The sequence below is a fragment of the Pipra filicauda genome, unplaced genomic scaffold (genome assembly GCF_003945595.2).
Source record: "Pipra filicauda isolate LSUMZ 115617 unplaced genomic scaffold, ASM394559v2 scaffold60_size3304689_pilon, whole genome shotgun sequence".
Taxonomy (NCBI): Eukaryota; Metazoa; Chordata; class Aves; order Passeriformes; family Pipridae; genus Pipra; species Pipra filicauda.
Window position 1 is genome coordinate 1,746,120 of NW_024104765.1, and position 22,758 is coordinate 1,768,877.

At 36.0% G+C, this 22,758-nt stretch overlaps 1 protein-coding gene across 6 annotated transcripts in view; it reads right to left on the minus strand.

The window, feature by feature from the left end:
* Nucleotides 1–1,981: 1,981 nt before the first annotated feature.
* MAP3K7 (mitogen-activated protein kinase kinase kinase 7) overlaps nt 1,982–22,758 on the minus strand; it is a 46,151-nt gene continuing 25,374 nt past the window's right edge. For 2 of the 6 annotated variants that reach the window (XM_027743658.2, XM_027743662.2), the window contains exons 12-17: nt 22,382–22,462; nt 16,054–16,121; nt 10,571–10,679; nt 7,735–7,796; nt 7,073–7,188; nt 1,982–5,030 (exon numbers count right to left, since the gene is read on the minus strand). In XM_027743658.2, coding sequence (XP_027599459.1) covers nt 4,850–5,030; nt 7,073–7,188; nt 7,735–7,796; nt 10,571–10,679; nt 16,054–16,121; nt 22,382–22,462 — 617 coding nt within the window. In that variant the 3' untranslated portion in view covers nt 1,982–4,849. Of the gene's footprint in view, nt 5,031–7,072; nt 7,189–7,734; nt 7,797–8,609; nt 8,697–10,570; nt 10,680–16,053; nt 16,122–22,381; nt 22,463–22,758 lie in introns of all 6 variants that reach the window. The other 4 variants (XM_039388126.1, XM_027743659.2, XM_027743661.2 and 1 more) reach the window with 4 other exon arrangements.

A 22,758-nucleotide genomic window follows, 5' to 3' on the forward strand; every position in this document is an offset into this window, starting at 1 on the left:
CTCAGCCTTGGCCAGGAGCTGTGGTCTCACACAGAGGAGGTGGGGGTGCTTCTACCTGCTACCCCTTGCTTCACACAAAGCTGAATATGCTTTAACCTTCTTATAATGCAATGATCTCAGGCGGAATTTCTTCACTCAGAGGGTGGTTAAGCACTGGAACGGGCTGCCCGGGGTAGTGGTGGAATCCCTATGCCTGGAGGCATTCAAGAAATGACTGGATGTGGCACCTGGTGCTATGGTTTAGTTGTCAGGGTGGTGTTCATTCAAAGGCTGGACTCATGATTGTGGAGATCTTTTCCAACCTCAATGATTCTATGATCTGCTCCTCTTCACTCACCCTTAAAAGGTAAGTTTCCATGTGTAGGAGTAGGTGGGCTGCCTTTATCCAAGTCAGAAGGCAGGTATCAACAAATCATGTGTAATTATGCAAACACAAGCCTGTTGTATCCCTTGGGGTATCTCAGATTTTTAGCTACTTAGTGTAAAGCACACAATTATGAATAAAAACCATTTTTTCATGAACGCTTATTTAAGTTAAAGCCCTAGGATTAGTAGTGGTAGTATTTTAAGACAGTATTTTATAAATAATTAAAAATTTAAACTATTTGGTCTAAATTCAGTTTTGCTCTTTCATTAAGTACCTCTCTGTGACCAGAGTCATGATGTAGGTTCAAAGTCAAAACATTTGTAGCAAATCTCTCCAAGTTCAGTGGAAGATCTGAACTGTCCCTGCAAGAAGCAGAAAACCGCTATAGGGGCATAGAAAATAACTGATGCACTCTCAGATACACACAACTGTATTTATCTGCCTCTACAGAAGAACTTGATCTTCACAGGTGTAGAGCATAACCCACTTAGTGACATTATTAAAGTAAATGAAAGTTAACTACAGAAAGGTCTGATTTCGGAAAGAAAAAGAAAACTATCAATTCTGATTGAATATATGTATCTCTCTACACCTACACAGAATCACAGAATCAATTAGTTTGGAAAAGACCTCTGAGATCGAGTCCAACCTATGACCAAGCACTACCATATCAACTAGACCATGGCACCAAGTGCCACAGCCACTCTTTCCTCAAACACATCCAGGGATGGTGATTCCACCACATCCCTGGGCAGCCCATTACAATCGCCAATCACCCCTTCTGTGAAGAAATCCCTCCTCATGTCCAACCTAAACCTCTCCCGGGGCGGCTTATGACTATGTCCTTTCATCCTGCCTGGGAGAAGAAGACAACCTTCACCTGGATACAACCTCCTTTCAGGTAGGTATGAACGTGCAAGTACATAACTGTGTTTACGTGTGCATATACATGTACACAGGTTTTACTTTCATAAGATCCTCCTCTTCAACCAGTTCACCAGGGATATCTGTATTCTGAGGGCTTGAGTATGCCACACCTTTTTTTTTTTTCCCTTACCCTTTCAAACCTTCCCTGCAGGTTACAAGCAGGGCACCTAAACAGTTGAGTTGTTCAAAACACCTCAGAACAGATCTGAAGAACAATTCTGTGTTCTTCACAGGCAGTGAAATAGCTAAGGGGATTGTTTCTCTCTGTGGCACAGAGAGAGGCACATAAAATCCATTATGAACAAAATAAAGAAGTTCCAGGGAATCAAATTTGTCTGAACAGAAGAATGGAAGATGAGACCGTATCTCTCTGCAGAACATCCATAAGGAAGATGTGGCATTCTTAAAATATCTTGATACTCACTTACGAGTAGGACTATTCATCCTACACCCTGCTTCTGCACACAGGAAGGGACGAGCTCATAGCAGAAGAATTTTTTTCAGCAGTGGGAACAACTGCACAATGATCATCTTCCACCCAGTGTGGGATTCCATCAGAGAGTACGGATGCCCCAGCAAGTGTTGGGGCATCACTACGTATTTGTGGAAGGCTCTCAGCTTTTACTAATTAATTCCTAACAAAGGAATAAAACCCTGTAGCAGAAAGCCACACTGCTCATTCCTGAATCATATGAAATCATTCACCATTTTATGTACAAGTTATGAATTACAATCTTCAACTCCTCATCAGAAAAAATAACAAACCAAAAAGCCTAAAAAAGCATTTTGGAAGAACTGCATAGTGTACAGAAGCATACTTTCCATTACAAAATATCTTACAGAACACATACTGCAACAAAAAGCAGAGCCTATTACCTTTTCTGAGAAGGCAATGCCCAGCCAAAACTAGATGTTTCACCTCTATCATTAGAGGAACAGCTTTAACTGGACAGAAGAGTACACGAAAAAAGTTCCTGAACAGTCCAGATACTTTAAAGGGAAAAATACAAGTACATTTGTAAACAACTTTAAAACAAGAGCCTTATGAAAACAATAAAGGTCACTGAAAATTAAGCTGTTAAACTCTTCTTAGCCCAAACCACTATGTTCTACCCTTATACGTTTTTTTGTTATGATACACAAATTTTGCCACATGGAAATCTTCAGTGAGAAATTCGGGCAAATATTTTTTCGTTTTTGGCAGAATTAAGAAAGGGATAATTTGAAGGAAAAAGGTCAAACTCCAAATTCCCTCTAAAAATTACAAGAGCAATATAACCTAACTATTGAATGGAGCCAACAGTACAAGGTAGCACAGCACTTATTTTATAATCTGAGGCCCTTTATAATGTAAACCCTGAAAAGTCATAAGTAACTGCTAGAGCAGACTTTTGTATTATGTACCATTACTCAAACCTTGCCATAAAGTGACTTTTTACATACAAAACTGATTTACCCTAAGCGTATCGGTTTTATGACGCTGAAATGTAAAAACTGTCCTAGTAAATGATTTTGTGTAGGTAATTATCAACCACGCATCTGAAGTTGAGCATCAGTATTTATGCTGTTCTACCTAATGCTTCAGCATATGTTAAGTAAGCTACTGATCATCGAGTGTCTCCATTTTGGTAGATGGACAGATGTATGCGAACAGCAATGCTCTGGATAACTTGTGCTATTCCTAATACTACAGTTATTTTCTCTCCCAATTACATTTTGCTATAAATATGTGTGCCCTTAAGTTGATCCCAATATCAGTTTCAGCTAACTAATCAAATTATCTGCTAAGGTTTTGGAAATGATAACCCTTCCTTTATTTAAATAAAATGAGGGAAGGGTTTCTAACTCCCAAAGGTTTGCCAACAACAGATTTATTTTCAAGACAGGATGACACTGTTTAGTACATTGTTCATCATCTTTGCTGTTCACAGATAAGCACAACAGTAGTAATGGTTTTTATGAAGTAGGCAGGAAAGAAAAGAGAAAATACTGTGAAGTTTTTACCCTTAAGGTTTTTCTAAGTTCTGCTCATGGGCTCTTATAAATAACCATTTATTTGAAATAAGTGTAAGTAAAATTTCAGATTACCTTTCTTTTATTTGGAGGGCTCCACAGCTAAACTTCAATTTTCTACTTTTCTTTTGCAAAGGAGTGTTATTAAAGCCCTGCCCACAACTGGGTACCTCAAGAACTTATGCAAGGAATAACTTATCATTATATTTAGAAGCGCCTCATTTTTGTACCAGTTAATTCATAATCCAAGTAATTAATCTGCAATGTAAAACAAGCAGTTATTTTCTCCCATGTAATAATGGTGAATAACAACACTGAGCATTACATATTCTGCTTGAGTTCGTTAAACGCAACTCTTCAGTCACAAAGGCAGCAGGCATTCTGTAATGGACTTCCTTTGAACTATGTTCAAATGAGTAGAATAACTGAGATTCCTGGTGGAGATCTAAGCCATTTCCCTCATGTTCTTAATAGCTTCCGCTATTTGTACACTCAACTCCATTTCATAATTTGCTATTTAAAATAAATTCATTTCCCCAAACCTTTCTGTCCCTATCTAAAACAAACTTATTTACATTTATGGTAAATGCTTTTCAGCAAATAAGTTGTAAGAAAAACAAACAAAAAAATCAATAAGGGAGCAAAAACATAGAAGGAGCAAGTATTTCAAGTTTTGTAATAATTCTCTTTCTGAATTTCCATCCAAAGATGCTACAGGGACAAAAGCTTTAAAGGTTTAAAACATGCTTTCATACATTTTTGATTCTTCCTCTTTACACAAGGGACCAACTCTGCCCAATGAATCACCTTCATAACTTTTGCCCGGTAATTAAGCGAAACTGCATGTCATTCACCCCAAGAAAGTAAACAAAATACAGTCTTTTACTTCAAATATTTTATGAAAGCAAGATTACAAGAAACATATTAGTCAAAATGCAGGGCTATCAAGCACTGAACCAAGGATGCTGGCATCAGTTTGCCTACCATTTTGCATGTGGAAAAAATACACTATGTCTACAGGTAAAAGGCATCACTAATGCATCATGAATTACTGTGGTCAGCCAAGATCACCTCTGCAGCCTGGAGCCTGTTTAAGTCTTGAAAACAATCATCATAATAATAGTATGAGATGAGACACTGGAACAAAACCATTCTTAAACAGGAAAGTTTTGGTTTTTTTTTGCTCTTATCGAGGTAACACCAAAAACTAAAAATAAGATCTTAAAATTTAGCAGCCTCCTTAACACTTGTTAGGCTAGCCTTCACACAAGGAGCATGCAAGCAGCCACTCTTCTTGCTTTAAACTGAGGGCTGTTGGTTAATTCAAGTCATTGTTTTCTCACCTTATTCGATTAACCTGTTGAACTGGATGTCCACCATAGGAAAAAGAAAATTAAATGATGTTAAGTGCAGCAGACAAGTACAGATCACACCAAGAAGCTAACACTCATGAGCTGTCATAATAAGGGATAATAATAACAATTAAAAAAAAAATAATCAGTCTTTTCTGTGCATATTTTTCATTTGAAAGGTCCCAGGAAATCATGATGTGCCTGGCCGTTTCTGTTGCTGATTTCTGATTACCTCTAATTGTTTTTTGCATTGCTGATAGTATGTTGAGAGACTTTTGTTTTCATCTAACAGCTTTTTATGTTCTTGTACCAGACGGGATGTGTTTTGCTGGTCTTTTTCATCCTGGTCCAGTTCTGCTATTAGTTCTTGTCTAAAATAATAATAAAAAGAAGTAATTGTCATTTATAATCTATTTCTATTTGTGTGTAGACGATTTCAAATATTTCAAATCAGTAACTGATCATCAATCTGAACTCATAGCTGGTGATATTTTGCGCAAAAAAAAGTCTTATTCTTTAATGTAGTCCGGGGAAAAATTCTCTTCCAAATCAAGTCCACATTTGAACTTTAAACTAGCTGCAAGACATAGCTTCAATCTCTAAAATTGTCCTTTAGAGAATGTCTTTCAGACACAGTTCTAAAGGTCACAGCAAAATGTCTAAGGAGCCACATAAAATTTCATATATATATATTCAACTCTAATTTTGCATATAGGCACATTTTAAATATCTAAAGACAACTTAAAATATAAAATTGCAGTAATTTTTCATAACTTTTTAGTGAAGTGCTATTTTCTATTTGTACTTGAACTTATGAAAGCAGTGGAAAAGCAGAATCAGGAAAATATTTTTGTAACTGGCATTTCACATAATTCACACCATAAATGTACACTGTTTTTTAGCAGCAATTTTAGAAGAGCAAACACGCTGATAAACTTGCTATAATTTATCCTGCAAAACTGATGTAGCAGTTTGTTTTACTACTTGTTTACAAGGCAACAAGAAGGCAAGCTGCCAGTAATATTTTTCAAACAAAATAGTAAAGGAGAAAGTTCATGTTAATTAATTGTTGCCATATGGTTTGTAATTACAGTTGAAGAAAACTTAATAATTCCTTGAGGGCTGAACTAATAACTACCTTAACCAGCATTAAATTCATCCATCACAACACTATTTTTTGTTTCAACACCCACGGACAACTACATTCTGACTAAGAAAAAACAGTTTGGAAGAAATGTCAATACAAAATTACTACAAAAAACCCTAGTAGGAATCTAAAAGCAGAGAATTAAGAGTTTTGAAACAGAAACACATTTTTATATAAGTTATTGACCCTTAGAAATAACACAAATAAAATCAAAATTAAGATATTCACTCTAGCTTCAGTATCTCCTCATCAAGTCTAAAAATTCTAGTTGCATGTGAAAAAATCAAATTGTTCTCAGGATACTAAGCCAAAGGTGAATACATGATAGGAGTTCAAACTTACAATAACATTTTCCCCCCATTCTGTATGCTATTTCTAATGTACAAACGGTTTACACAACACATTTTTCTCATTAACTAATCCATAAACTCCAAGGCAAGCCCCTTGTTAACAACTGCTTGCCTGCAGCGGCTCAGACACTGATGGGTAACAAGCTGATAACTTGGTCTAGCGTGGGAGTATAGATGACCTCTCAGAACTGCTCCCCAGCGTCATGAAACAGAAAGGGTAAGTAGAGCACAACAGAACTTATTGTGAACTCAAGTTCTGAATCAGCAATAATTTTCCCCCTAATACAAAAATACATGCAGTTGCTTCACTTATACATGTACATAATGTAAGAGGAAAGAGTTTATTTCTGGTGCACAAGGAGAAGGTACATAAAAAGGTCAAAGTATTAGGTCCTAAACCCCTGGCAGAAAAACATAAGATGTGTGTTGATAATACTGTTGTAAATGCAATGCTTGGCAAAAGTCAGATAAAGATAAAAACTAACTGCAAAATGAGTAACACTGACATATTACTCAAAATTCTACAATCCGTTAACTAAGTGATTACCTACAAATTACAACTGAAAACATGTTAATGGACAGTGTTGTAAATAAAATTCCACGGTTCTTTAGCAGTCCAGATCTTTCATTTGATATGATACAAACAAACATTACTGTTTTGTTACAAATACAGATGTGCCACACACTTATCTAGGACTTGTCCGGAAGAAGTGTCTTGACATTGATCAAAACTTTCAGTTATCTGCTCTATCTCACCTGTACTGAGCAGCTCAGTATTTCTGAGATTAAGGCTGGAAAATAATTATGCTCTATGAAATGTTACTTCATAAAGCCAGATAAACAGTCACAGAGAACAGACTTTGTGTAAAAAAAAACCACACAGAAGAATAGAAAAAGTAAACCACATTTTACTTACTTCCTCTGCAACAGCAATGCAATTTCTGTCTGAACTTTCATATATTCTTGTGCCATTTTGCAGTGCTGTTCAAACACAGCCATAGATTCTTTGGAGTTTGGGCACGGTGCTAGAGGCTGAAAATAAATCAGACATGTTAAAGACTAATGAACTGATATCTTAGTAAATAGTGTGTTAGAATGTCTCTGCAGTGTATTTATAACATCTTTTAAAAACTGGTAAGCTTTTAAAAATAAGTGTTAAACCATGCCCTGGAAAACGTTACAGTACCAATGTCAAAGATGACTCAAACCTCAAATCTGCGGTTTTTAATCTGACACCTGTTACAAAAATCAAAGTAGTGTCTGATCCCATATACAACAAATAAAGTGTATACAACAATTTAATTCAGTAACACTCAAGCAAATAATGTCTTATTTTGACAGTCAAACTCAGCTTACATTTGGTTTTAGGAATCATGTTTCCCAGGGCTTGTTTTTAATAGCTTGATCAAATCTGAGTCAACCAATCTCAGATTACAGAATATATTTTTTTTAGCCTTGGTCAAAAATTAGACAGACTATAAACCCAGGTAAATATGTGGCACTATATTTTGCAGCCCAAAAGTCACACGTTAGAATGAAATGCAAGCTTAAGAATCTCATAAAGTGTCTATTTTTTACCTGTAACTGATGATCTAATGTAAGATATGCCATTGGGATGGAGTTATCTGACCCATTGGTCTCTGTAACAATACCAAGAAAATTTTAATGTATTTTCAAGAGTTAATTCTATTCTTATAGGACAAAAACAAGAATTCTAAGTAATTTCACAAAACAGAATCTGAATGTGGACAGGCAGATGGAAATAGCAGCAATTCAATCCCAAGGCAGATGAATAATTTTGTTCTTCTGACAGTTAAAAATTCAAAAGTATGGTCTACCATATCAAGAAGAAATAAAGATTATGGTTATCAACCTACATTTCTAGAAGCCACGTAACAGCATACAGATTTTAAAAATACTATTTTTGTACAGTTTGCAATCATTTCTGTTTATAAAAAAATTGCCATTTCATTCTTGTTTATGAAGGATCAGCCAGCCAGCCCATGCATCTAATCACTTTAAAATTAGAAGCTGTGCAAATCAGCTCTGCCAAAATAAAATAAGCACAACCTCCTGCTCAGTTTTGAAACCTGCTCCCAGTGAGGTCTCTAAGTTTCTTCCTCACAACACGCTCTAGGGCATCTTCTCTGTTCTGCAGAGATACTTTGTGGGTAGCATGGAACCCAACCTGTCTCCTGGGCCAGGCTGCTCTCTTCTTACGCTGCAGTTACTCCAGATTTCTCTAGTGCTTTCATTCCAGATTTCACATGTTTCTGAATTCTTACAGATCCTATCTTTTAGTAGCCCACAATCTGGGGATCACAAGGTTACTGTTAAGTTTTAAGAGACATAGAGTGAAGACACATGGAGAAACTACTGATTTTACAGCCGCATTATTGCTACTAGAGGATTATATGGAGGAGGGTAGGTGGGAAAAAAAAGGGGCTGCTTACCCATACCCCAAAAGCACCTGCCACAGAGTAGTCGTGGTAGAGAAACTAAGGTGTTGCCCTCAAAGACTATGCTATCTCCAAGAGCAGCTTCAAAAGGAAACAGAAATAAGAGGGTGGGAATGGAGAAAAAGTGGTTAAGTGTATGCTTGTAAGGAAACTGGAAGGTGGTAAAAACAAAAAAAGGAAAAGAAAACAACCCTAAAACCAGAGACTTAATCACTACAGTATCTTAAATGCAATCAATATAAAAAGTCCTTCCCTACATTAGACTGTTGCTGTAAATGGATACTGCTAAAACCACTGCAATGCTTAAAATACATCAATACATGCAAAATACTTTAGATGACATTTTTGAGCATTTCAACAGTGTCACAGAACTGCAACTTTTCCTGTGACTGACCAGATTCAGCTATATCCTTGTTTTATCATTTTGCCTCATTAAATTAAAAATGTACCCTCTTTTACAGAAAACCAAAATTATTTCTCTCTTTAGAAGCTCAAACAATTCTTTGTTCATGGACTGCATAAACCTAACAAGAAAATATACATATGGCACATTCTGTATTTACCTGAGTATAAGGTGAGGGATTTCTGTGGGCCAGAAAACAGACCTGACTTTTAGCTCTAGTGTGTGCTGCATTTAAGAACAAAGATTTGGCACAAACTGTCCTTGCACTGGCATAGGATTAGCAGCTTTCAGTTCCCAATGAACTACTGACTGGGTAAGACCTTGCTTTCATGTGAGGCAGCAATTCCCATGAGTGCTCACTGCCCAAAGAAACTTAGGATCCATGCTGCACAAGAAGGCACAGGGTGGGCTGTAGCAATGGGCAAGGGCTTTGGGAAATTATGAGTGATAGGGCACAGAATGTGATCAGGCAAAGTAACAATGGACAGAAAGAAGAAAACACAGAAGCTAAATGCAAGGGTATGATGTCCTCCTCCCACTAAAGCAGGGGGAAAAAACCCAAAGTACAAGTCTTACAAAATCACCTTATATTTGGTGAAATACAAGTGTGCATATATACATACAAATGTATGTATATATACATATGCCTATGCAAGAGTTAGTCCACATGTGAGTTTCCATTTTGTACTTGGTTAGAGGAAAAGAATAAAAGTGACTGATCAGCCAGATGAAATGGATCACAAGAAAAAGATTTCAGAATTTGACATACTGTGAAGTACCAGCTTGAGTCTAAGTTTAAGATTCAATATGTACAGTTTGGTAACAAAATTGTAATTTTCATTTATATTCTAAAAAGGAATTTGTGGGATCCATTGTTTTCATGCAGTCCAGTACTGGTTCTTTTCATTATGGAATGCATTATAACTTTTAAAATCGAATTCAACTACTCAATTATGTTCATTCTTAATCCTATTTCATAACAAAAGAACAGTGATGCTACAGTAGAAGTATTTACAACATTTCTGCAGACACGTGTTAGTTCATTTAAAAACAGTAATTTTATGTACACATGTACATTCTGCATACGCAAATTATAACAGAGATGATAAACAGAATTAACCTATTCCTGATACTCACCTACACGGCATTTCACTCTAGATGTCAGAGCAACAAAAGTTTTAAATGTACATTTATAATATGAATGCACAAGACTAAAATGTAACAAGATGTCTATTCCTCTAATTTTCCAAAACCACACTATAGTAAAAAACTGGTGCTAACAAGATCTTCATTAAATATTAGTACCACTGCATATGTACAGTGCTTTCTTACAAGCAAAATACTAACAAGTTTATGTAACTCAATATAATCTATAAAAAAGTGTTCTCAAAGCCTACATGAAAAACAAGTCAGTAATGTAATGATTTAATTTAAGCAGAACTAAAATGGACCTTGACTTTCATTGCTTACTCTTATTGTCTAAGTAACCACAACCAAATAAATATTTTATATTTTTTACAGGCAAAAATTTAAGTAAGGAACAAAGGATTACCTGCATCATCAGGTGTCCATGGATTACGAGTTGGCTTTTCAGAGGTTGGTCCCGAGGTAGTGATCATTCTCACACTAGGACTAGATGATCTACTGCTGTTTCTACTCTCCTGAAATGACAAAACAAAACAAAATGACAAGTTAACAGAAGATTTTTGAAAAGTTCATTAAAAAGAAAAAAATGAAAGAAATCTGAACCTATAAACCTCCAAAATATCCTCCTCCCCAGACTTTTACCCTGAAAGCTGTCCTGACAGTTTGATCAACTTTACATGCAGTGCAGGGATAATTTCATCCCCATTTGTACTCCATCTGTACTGTGTAAAATAAATTGATACAATTTTGCTACTCAGCATAATAAATGCAATGCTGAACAATGTGTTCAAGATCTTTACAGAAAAGCATGACAACATGTCTAGGAATTTTCACACCACCATTCAGTGAAATCTAGCAACTCCATAACATAAGGAAGAAATAGTTTGTTTCCAATGCTTAATCAGCGAATGAAACTACATTCAGCTAAAGGAACATAGCTTAGTAACTGCACTAGACTGCAGTGTATTAATCTACAGTTTTCTTATGGTTCTTTGGTTAACTCAGAGGTTATGTGATTCATCTTCAGAAAACACGAAATAAGTGTTTAATCAAAAAGGATCAATCAATTGAAACAAAACAATCAGAAAATGAGTACATTGTCCCTCATGAAGCAAAATAAGAATTAAATCAAAATTCTCTAGGATGTTCTTTTATATACCGTTTGACTCCTCCAATCCTTTTGTTTACCGAAGCACAAAAACATAACATAGACTTCATTATTCTACTGAGCTTCTTTTTCAGAATAATTATTTACAATATGTATGCTTGTATTTCACATACCCCCTCACTGACATAAAATTAACATAGTAAAGGACTTAAGACTATAAGCCCCAATGAGTTTTGCAGAAAAAAATGAAGTAAAAAGATGCAACTAAAATACAACTACTTTCAAGATGGTGCATTTATCATGAAATGATTAAATGTCTCCATTTTTCAAAAGAAGCATTCAAATATACATTTCCTGGAAACCATATTTCTTTATGATTCTTTATGATTTCCAAATATCCTACCTTAATTTAAGTTTTAAAAGCCAGGATTTCAGTGAAGTAACAATCCAGAGTAACAAGATTCTACACACCGAAAGATCCATTATTTTGATTGCATAGTGTTTCTTTTGTAATGTTTATTAAGCATTTAGTGTTTTAAGTCAATGGCCAGACACAGGGCAATAAACTACTCTAGAAATAATCTGATGGATATTTCAAGATGATGACATCAGACATTTTGAAAAAGCTTTTGTGTTGGTGTCTTAGTTGATATTAAGCAAGATTTAAGTTGCTGAGCTTACTGTCAGCATCCTCAGATATGAATGATAAACATACCCTGCTGATGTGAAAGATCAGAAGACAGATCACTTTTAACAGCATGCGAATCCTCTAAGCAAAAAGAGATTTGCTGAGTATCTACAGTTGATAGCAAAGGGCACTTGAGAACTACTCTAGTTACAGTAACTTCTCATCTTGTTTTGGTCCATCAAGAACAACAACAACAAATTTCCTTGATAACATTATTTAGACGAAATAACTAGAGATAAAAATGAAGGATTCCTATAGGAGGCACATCTAAAAAGTGCTACAAAGTCAAAGGGAAGTTCCCAAAACTGAACACCAGTTAAACTGCAGTGTTTGAGTGCGTGTTGAGTGAGATGATTTAAGCCTCCTGGACATCAGCCCCTCTGATCGGAAAACCAGTGCCTGTACTTTAGCAATCAGTTTCTGCTACCCCTTCACCAGTATCCTTTCATCCTTGCTTCCTCCAGGTATCTCAGTATGCTTAACAGACTTGTTAGCAGGTTATTCTCAAATCTTCTCTTCCAGGCAGTCAAACTCACATGGCATTCCTAGCTTTTAGCTTCCACTTCTCAAAGACTTGCAGCCTGGAAAAGCTCATGTGCTCTGAGGAATAACATCCCATGCCCCAGTGTAATTTAAGTGGGCAACACAATTTAAAGAAATTATCATTATTAGCCCTGTCTCCTCATCGCCTCATCTGTGAATTTTATCTCAGCATGAGAGAAAAAAAACGAATGCGCATCTGTGACAAATTTCACAATCTCACAGAGAGAATGAGTCATCTGTACAATATCAGATCCCCCAAATTATCCCACTTAGCTTGCATGCATGTGGGCATGTACATTCTGACCTTGCTTCTCAACTGTTCAACACAATACATGGTTTTCTTTAATACATATTTTACACTTCAAAGTAAACTGTAAGAATTATGAAGGCAACTGCTACGACACCTCCCCTCCCTCAAAAACCAACAACCCCAAAACAAAACAAAACAATGTTTAAAAAAGGTAGTAGGTAGTTTTGATACTCCGATCAGATAGATATTCTGTGAAAGATGATGTATCAAAGCAACCAAATCAATATACAGTACACAGGGAAGGAGATGGATACCTTACTAGCTATCTGATCAGTTCTTGCATGATTATGCCAGATGTGTTTCTCAGTATCTGTAAAAAACTTCAAGTTCTGTTAAGACTCTATGCAGTGTAAATACCAGTTCGCTGTGTTTCTTCAAGTCCCCAAAAGTATGAATGGCTGCAAAAGTATTAATGTGCGGTTCAGAGTCTGCACATGTATTTCTGTGTTACAAAGGTGTTTAGGCAAGAGCAGTAGTGCTGGACAGATGACACAATATAATGGTTTAAAATGCATGTACAGGGAAATAGAAACTCATGCAAATTCAGACTTAAACATATATTCTCAACACCAAATCACTCCAACAGCTGATCCGATGATAGAAAACCTTTGACAGCATATTTTCCTACCTAAACTGTTGATGCTGATTAGTAAAACCATCTGCAAAGCTCTATTACTATCTGCTATTGAGAACACCAATAGTAGCAATACCAGAAAGTGTCTCAATAACATATATACAGTAATCAGCAGCCATACAAACCACACAAAAAATTCTTATAAGAGTACACAGAAATAAAATATCCAGAAAATCATAAAACACAAAAGGTGGTTGAATTAAAACAGACAAGCAGTTAAAAAGGAAGACAAGAGTCTTGGTCTACACGTTCAGGTAAGCACCCAAAGTTCAGTATATTTATTATTATCAAGCCTGATGTCTTCCTTCACCTTAAGAGAAAAACCTTAAGAAAACCTTCCTGATTAAAACCCAGTAGTTACAACAGAATCATTTGCTATTAACACAGCACCAATTTTCAGGAAAAATACGTCCAATAAAAAGATTTCTGATCAGCTTTAGCGTATCAGTCAAACAGTTAAAAACCAGAAAAGAGGTACCGTGTCAATCCTTCAGTTCTGAGAGGGATAGGGACATACACAGCCTGGGTGCAGGACTAGAGGCACGCAGTGCCATGGCTGCTTGGTGAAGAAGGCTGTGCTGCAGGGTGGGTGCAAAGGAGAATGCAATGCGGGGAAGAAGGATGTTTGCAATGAAGGGAGGGAGGGGGAAGGGGATTTTCACATTAGAAAGGATACCCTATATATGGTAGGGTGCATGTGGGAAGATAGGATGAACTGACCAGAGCCACGCTGGTCAGATGTTTTTTCAGCTTTGATTAGTAGATTGCTATACTGATAGCAGTTCAAGATTGTTAATAAAAATTCAAGGCACTGAGGTCCAGAGCTATAGAAATACATAGAGAATAATCTTAAGTCTTTAGGCATATTACTTCCTTTATTTTCCACTCCTTTTTTTTAACATACAAACCTATGTACGTCAAAAGTTAGCATTAGCTTCAGTGGATTTTTCAATCCCTTCTCACACCAAAAAGGGGATAAAAATTCACTATTTGTTTATATGGACAGCAAAAAAATATCTTTGAAAGTGCATTTTTCCTGCCTGTTAAAATATTATGTTTTCCAGATTTACCATAATGTTTCCAAAAACTGCAAGATAGAAACAGATAACGGCAATTCTTCTTCACATATTTCCAATATGTACACTATCAGAAGCAAGAAAGTAAAATGTGATTCTGGTACTTCTACAGACCCACATATAAAATTGGTGAAGTAAACATAAAAAAAAAAATGTGCATCCTCCTGGTCACAAGGACAATTTAGCTTGAACATCCATGCAAGCAGCAGAACAACTTTCAAAGAAAGACTGTTATAAGTTATTAAGATATGAAGCAAATGCTGAAATTCTATATTTTAAATACTAACCATTCATTAAAATGAACGGAATGAAAACCTCTAAATAAAAAAAGCTATAATTAAATATATCCATACAATCAGCACAATTTGGTGTAACTGATGTACTGTCACTTAATTTCCCCCCCCCCAAGTCTTACATAATTTTAGTTCTACAATTAACTGAATAGGCTAATATATTTCTTTCCTCAATTTTGCAGACTCATTTCTTTCCTTTCTAATAAACCTGTCTTTCTGAAGATAGTAAAATGTATTTAAGACTCATCTGTTATTTTCTGATAGATACACACAGTAAGTTCTACTAATACCTATAGGATTGATGAGGTTTCTGTGGCTATAATACTCCACTGAATTAAGGATCAAATGTTCATCTCCTTGATAACTGCACACCCCAAGAATTACCACCTATTTTAGATTATTGCAGTCGGTTGTTTAGTATGCAAACCTGATTAACCTGATGAATATGCTAAGCTTCGGTATCCCACATCCAAATAATAGCAGGGATCTCAAAATTTCCCATTCACACTAAGGACCAAATAGGCCCTGTGAATTATTGAAGCAATTAAAACCACAAAATAAACACATCTGAATGAAGAATTAGCTGTACTTCTCTCATTTAAAATTAAAATTAAACTAAGAGCATGTTATGTAGCATACCACCGTTTCTGTTACCATGGCAGTTAGAATAGCAGACAAGGAGTTATGTTATTATAAAATATTTTTTTGAATAGTCTTTTTTTAAAACAAAGCTTTGTGACATCCTGCTGTAAATCTTTCACAAGAAATGGAGAAATTTTACTGTAAGTTACTATTCAGGATTCAGAGATTGACAATAAATAACATTATAATAGTGATGCACATGCTTTTTGTTTTCATGCAAAAAATTAGTCTAATGTATGTGTAACTGCTTCAGATAGTAAGTAGTAATTATAATTGTCTTCTACACATAGAGAGAAGAAAAGGCTTTCCTGAGTAATATCTGCCCTCAAACAAATTAGGTGGTACACAAAAACCATGTGTATGTAAAAATGCTAAATACTGCATAAACTATATAGAAAATGCTTCTCATCTAGAGCTCATTCATAGATTACCCTCATGGAAGCATTTAAATTCAATACACGCAACGCTACAGTCTGCCAAGCTTCCACATCATTTCTACGAAAGCATCGAAGGTGAAGATTTCCAGACCAGTTCCCCAGTATGGATTTGGTGCTGACTTTACTGAAACGCAAAGAAGTGATGAGAAGCACATTACCTGACTGGACTCTGTTCCAGCAACACTAAGATCTTGAATGGATCTGCGCCTCTGCTGTCCGTTTCCTGCTGGGAAAAAAACAAAACAAAAACAAACCAGTGAAATATATTCAGAACAAAATAAGAAGGGTGCGACTGTTGCAGAGGAGCTTGGAATTTGTACAAATCCACAGAGACAAAGTGGGAGAGGGAGAGAGAGAGACAGCTGCAGAATTTTAACTCAAAACATGCTGGCCTGTCAACAAAAAGTATACCCTAATACAATAACCACTCCTACCACATGAATTGCTGCTGCACTCTACTCCACCATCTTCTGTCACATGTATTTGGTCAGGCTTAGTACTTGGGGCAGGAGCTGATGACGACATCTATTTCAAGTGCGTTACGTTATGGGGATTTCTAAAAGCTAAACCGCGAAGATAACAGGCTGCCAGCTTTAACCTGTTGCTCTTTGGCTTGCTCAAGGAACACAGCAAGGACTTCTGCCTGTGTGCTGCTCCCTTCAAGAAGATGAAGAAATGAAAGTGCTTTCTTCTGGTCTTCTGCCTCCTTCAGAGGAACGAAACTATGTCCTATTCTCGTGCTCTGAGAAGTGTGAAAAGGGGACTGTTCAGCTAAATCACATCTCACCATCAACCTACGGAGCACAGTGCTGTAATCTTTTCCTCTTCTCCTTCCACCTGTTCACAATTATCCACCAGTGACAGCTACATAAAACAGTTTAAATTTTAACACTGACACGCAATCAAAGGCATTTCCAGGAAACAAAGTCTTCTTAAAAATAAAAGGAGATTATGCAACAGAATCTCCCTGGCTACTTTGATTTTTATTACAGTGATTGTTTATATTATCTCTTGAGAGCAGGTCAGCTGTCCAAAAGGAAACACCAAAACGTCCTGAGTAACAGCTGACAATGCTCAAAATTCTTGCTCTTAGCTCTGCATTACGTAACTTTGCTACTGGAGGGGAGCATCTGAAACATGTACTGCAGCCGTGGCAGCCCCTCGCCCAGCAGTCCTGCACTCAGCAACCAACCCAGCTCACTTAAAGCCCTGGAAAAGGCATCGCATTTTTAACCTTTTAGAGACTTCTCATTCAGCATCATTTCCATATGACTCCACAGCCTATCCTGACACATGTTTTGAATTGCAACAGTTACTACAAAAATGTAAGACTATTTAATACTGATCAATACATTTAATAATCCATTAAATTTTTAAATATAGATACTATTACATGTAGGAACACACTACCCCAAAACAGCAATAAAAAATTTTCAGTGTCACTCTACCGATTTGTCATGACATTTTATCATCTAACGTTTATAGCAAGTACTATAAGAAACAAGCATGTAAGAAAATCAAGCAGTATTTTAGAACAGGAATATATTCTTTGCTCTGTCTACAAATGAATTTGAATTGCAACTGTTCTGTGGTCTTGATCTTTTGCTTCTGAAATTCAGGGAAAGTATATACTTACCTAAGCAACAACGGCTAAGTTATTTTTAATACTTTGATACTAGGGATCATGTGAATGACTAATCTATGTCAAAATGTCTGAACTTGTTCATTTGCAGCGAACTTTTTCACTATGTAATCGTTTAACAAACAAGATTATACATTTAATAGAATTCTGTGCCATGGACACTTCATCTGGCTGCCACAGCTCATCTCAGTATTCAAGATATGTGCAATCCACCCACAACTGACACAAAATTATGTGCGCATTTCATTCAACAACACTGTTATAAAATTAGCTCAGCTGAAATAGGCTTGCAAAAATATCTGAAATTCTCATTTCAGATTAGCAACATTTGTGAATTTAAAGAACCCAGCACATCTGTTGCTGAAATATTAGAACGTGGCTGCCAAAATGTTAAAATAATCAGGGTGGGGTGCAAGAAAGAAAAGAAAATGCCTTGGGTTGAGGGGGAGGGGAGAGAGAAAAAGGGGCCAAAACTCCTGTGTTGTAAAAAATGAACACCTTTAAATGAAATATCTTCAATTTAGTAGCATGAGGGAAGAGCAAGCTCTACTAGGCAATGCCATTTTAATTAGTGTAACTACTGCAGACATCTGGCAAATAGCTTAGACAAGGCAGAAACAGACTACAAATCAACAAATACTTATTGCTCCAGATTCAAGAAAAATTTCAATTGAAAAATATACAACACAACATAAAATATTTATTTGAAATGATCACTGCTACTTCTTTATGCTTTCCTCTCATAGTTATGATCTTGTTCTTACTTCTGTGTCCATTTAAAATGGATTTTTCCTCATTATAAAAACTAAGAGATTTGTACATGCACAGAAGTTCATCTACAGTAGCTTGATGCCCAGTGTCAGGCTTTTGGTAGTTCACAGGATTTTAAGATTAAAAAGCAAATGTCACAAACATACTTCCTGGCCACAAAAAAACCCATTTTGCACACTGTTGTTTATTTTCTAAAATTAAATTCTAAAGGAACAGGAAACTTCCATTATGTCCTGCTCCACATACTGCAGGCAAAAATAAATTCTACAACCTATTTGATCACCACCCCCACCCTACCGCCAAACATCCAGACCAGCTATGACCTCTTCTCCCTGCCCTTTAACAGATACTGGCATCTCCTTTTACACTTTCTTATTTACTCACAGTACTCTCTCTTCCTTACACACCTACAAGACTCAAACCTCTCTCACAGTGCAGGATGATCAGTGACTGTAACAGTGCTAGAAGACATTCTGAGGAAGTTAAAAAATTGATCTGAACTCCACAACAATTAAGTGATTTGAGAAGCCAAGGGGGGGATTTTTGGTATATATTGGTTTTAAAAGTAGATAGCAAAATTACAGACCTAAAGCATCCATAATTCCTATCCCCCTTTCTAAAGACCCTCAACAAAATGGGTCCATCTTGAGTAATCATTTATGCAGTGTCAATGCTATAAAAATTGTAACGCTGTGGCAGAATTTCAGATGACAAAATTATAAAGCCAAATGCACACATGCTAAATGCACGAGATGTCTAACACTGCCAGTGAAGAAAAGACTGTACTTGAAGGTTTGCTGCTTGACTGGTTTGTATTGAAAAGGTATGCAAACTATAATTCAGATTTTTTTTTGTTTCTTTAAACATAAAGCTACTTAAACCTTTTGCACTTACTAGGGTTTTCATTTTTCATATATATATATATATATATATAAAAAATAAAATGTTGGTGCTTATAACTTATACTATATATACACGGTAAATTAAAAAAAAAAAGAATTGATACATCATTTGTCTACCTGATTGTAGGAAACCACCACTGCAAACTCCTGCTATGCTGTTAGACAAAGAAGGAATTACTTGATCCATTTTGCAGTTTCTAAGTTTGTAAGCTAGCAACACAAAATAGCATCTTAAATGAACAAAAAGTTCTAGTCACCCTTATTGTACTAATTTAGAAAGAAGAGCAAATATATATTAAAAACTTCCCCTTCTGCCAATATTTTACCTTTAATTGATAAAAACGTGTATTTTACGACCTTGGTAGCATAATCAGTTCATGGACGAAATGCAGTTGAGGCAACACATTACGAAAACCCCCAATGATAGCAGATGTAGTACTCATACTTCTAAAATAGCCCTGCCCTAAAGCAGCTGACTCACGGTAACATGCCTGCTCCCCTCCCTGGGCAGCAGCTGCTTTACCATGTGCTCAGCACAACTCCAGGCAGCAGCACAGACCGGCACTTGTGCTGCTCCAAGGACCTAGATGAGCTGCTCGCCCCACCGAGGGACATGCCCAGGGAAGTTCGGAGGAGCTGGGTCTGGGGCAGAAGTGCTATGGAACATAACGGGGTGGGATCGATATGGAGGTGACGGTTTGGGGGAACTGAGAGAGTAAGAAAAGGAAAGCAGTGAGAAATACATTGTTTTTAAAAGAATAACCGAGCAAGGTATTTTTGCATAACTGCTTTAAGTATACAGATGAATATAACTAGTTTACTAGGCAGATAATCATGTCCCTGTCATGTAATGATTAATCTCATTTTTTTCTGGCTTTAGGATTATTACAGGAAAGCTGTTCTGACAACCAGGAAACTTTCAATATACAGCCCAGATGTATTTGCAGACAATTTAAATATTTCTTCTGTAGTGCCAATATTGTCTTTTAGCTTAAGTAGTTCTCTCTTCCTAGTTTTTAGCTGGAGATTCATCTATAGAAAATAATTATTAATTTCTTAGCTTTCATTTTGCGGGCTAAAAAAAGCCATGCTTTCATATTCTTCTTTATACTCTCCATAACATCCTATTAGCTCTTCTTGATATTATTTCAGAGTGCATGTATGTTTCTTTTATATGACTGACCACAACAGTATATTGAATTCCTGATTAAAATTCAACAAGGGCCTATAAATAGCATCAATGCTTCTTCATTCTTCCTGGAAATGAACGTTAAGATTTCAGTTTTTCAGAACTGCATTAGATTAGTGGCTTATACTACCTGGGATTCATCTGCACACATCTGCTATGGTCCCATGTCATCTTATTAAAAGAAACAGTTGCTAGTGTGTGAACCACAGTGCATGACCCTGGATTTTACCCCATTCCTTTTCGGTCACAGCAAAATGCACTTTACGTAATACTCTAATCCTCCTCTTTATGAATAGTTGCTTCTGATAAAACATTATCAGTGAATTTCATTATTGTTTATTTGACTTAAATACCTTAAAATTTGACTTAAATTTTGAGAAAATTGATTGATATGCTTGCTCCAACCCTTTAACTTCTTTCATTTCTACAAGTTGCTATTTCTTTCATATGTATTCCAAATAATTCATCCTGGAATTCCCATCCTGTCCAGTTCAATTAATATAGACCAGGTGAAAAATTTCTAATGACTCCTCTGCCTAACGAAGAAACCAATAGACTGGTATAATCTATTTTGTGAAAACAACATGGCATTTCATTTAACTTGACTTCATCATTCCTTAAAAGTCTCAAGGTTTCTTGGAAGCCTCGGAGTTGTTATGTGCAGACTGTGTGCGCAGAAGAGGAACTCATTAGCGTTTAGAGCTTATTTAACAGGCTCTCAGCATGTGGTAACACTGTGAAAATTGACAGATCTCTCCACTTTTGCTTTCCTTACTCTCTCAGGATTTCATTTATGCCATTGCAGGCCAGGACCCTTTGAAAGTTACAGTGGAAAGCTACCCTAGCAAACTCTTTTGCCAATTTGTTAGACTCAGTGCCAAAAACGTTTTCTTTTCATGGGTTGTATTGCTCAATTTTTTCTGTATTTTTACACGTAACCTTCAATAAAGTTATTTGAAAGAGACTTTTTACAAAATTATCTTCTGCATTCAACTTTAAAATACCAAACAATATCAAGATTTACAAGGTAACTTCCTCAGATGACACCAATTTAGACTGAGAGGTCCACAGTTTCTAGTGTATTTCTAAATTAGTAGCAGATACTATCATTTGCATCTCCTGTCTGTGACAAATAATTCTGAAGTGACTTGCATACTGCTAACGGTATACATATCACAGTTTGGGATTGATTATACTTATTTTTAGGCTTTGAGAAGTATTAAATGAAAGAAAGAAATACACTTTGGTTGCAAAAAAAAAAAAATGGAAAGGGAAAGGAAAACGTTATGCTACTAACTAAAAATAGACCTGGGATACATGAGAATTATTCATTAAAGTCCCAAGCGAAATTATCATCTATGGTGCCTGATTATACTGATTTTCTTCCTGTCAGAAGCCTCTCCTAATAATTTTAGTTTGCATTTACTTAAACACAACAGAAATACCTCACGCAGACACGTTTTAGCTCTAGAACAGTGTAGTCAAATATAAGGATTACATAGATTAAGTGTTAATGTTTTAATCACAGATATCACACGGATTTGAAATTCTGTACCTAATGTATTTAAGTTTTTTGTTCTACTAATATTTGATTAAAAAATAGGAGCCCAAACACAACAAAGATCAGGGCAAAATAATTAGCTAGACAGGAATTTTTCAACTTAAGTCCATTTTCACCAAATGAGGCACTGTAATAAAAGACTATATATAGATTTGCTCTATAAGAAGATTCTAAACATCAAGATAATAAAGGAAAAAATGCTTTATCAATAGAACTAAGTTTGAACTAGAAGACTGAATCCTTTACTGATAAAAGTAAGCTTGTAATAAAATATTATGCTTCTCTTTAAAGAAGCATTACAAAAAATTTTGTGGGATAATTTCTAGTTCTGTCCTACAGCAACTGGAGCAAGAAGTATTTTAGCAGTCTGATCATTATTCCGGCATCTTAACCACTGACCCGTTCACCTGGTCTGCGATACCTGGTATGATGATCTCAGGGACATCCAGAATGTTGCCAAATGAAGCAGTTTTACGATGGCCTCGTTTAGGCTTGGAATAGGCTGAAAAAATACACATATACAATACACATGCAAAACACTAAAATGGCAATAGCAAAATTATTAAATTCCTAATACTGCACTTTTCATATACTTGGTTAAATTAGAGTTCATGCAAAAATGTGTCATGCAGAATAAACTGCATTGCCTTCCACTCATGCTTACACGTAATTAAGCAACGGTTAAAAAGCAAAAAATGCAGAACTAGCCATCATTACAACACGGTGTAATTAGTTACAGTTAGCAACACAGAAGTCAAACACAGAAAGCAGCATGGCAACACGAAAGGGAAAACCAAA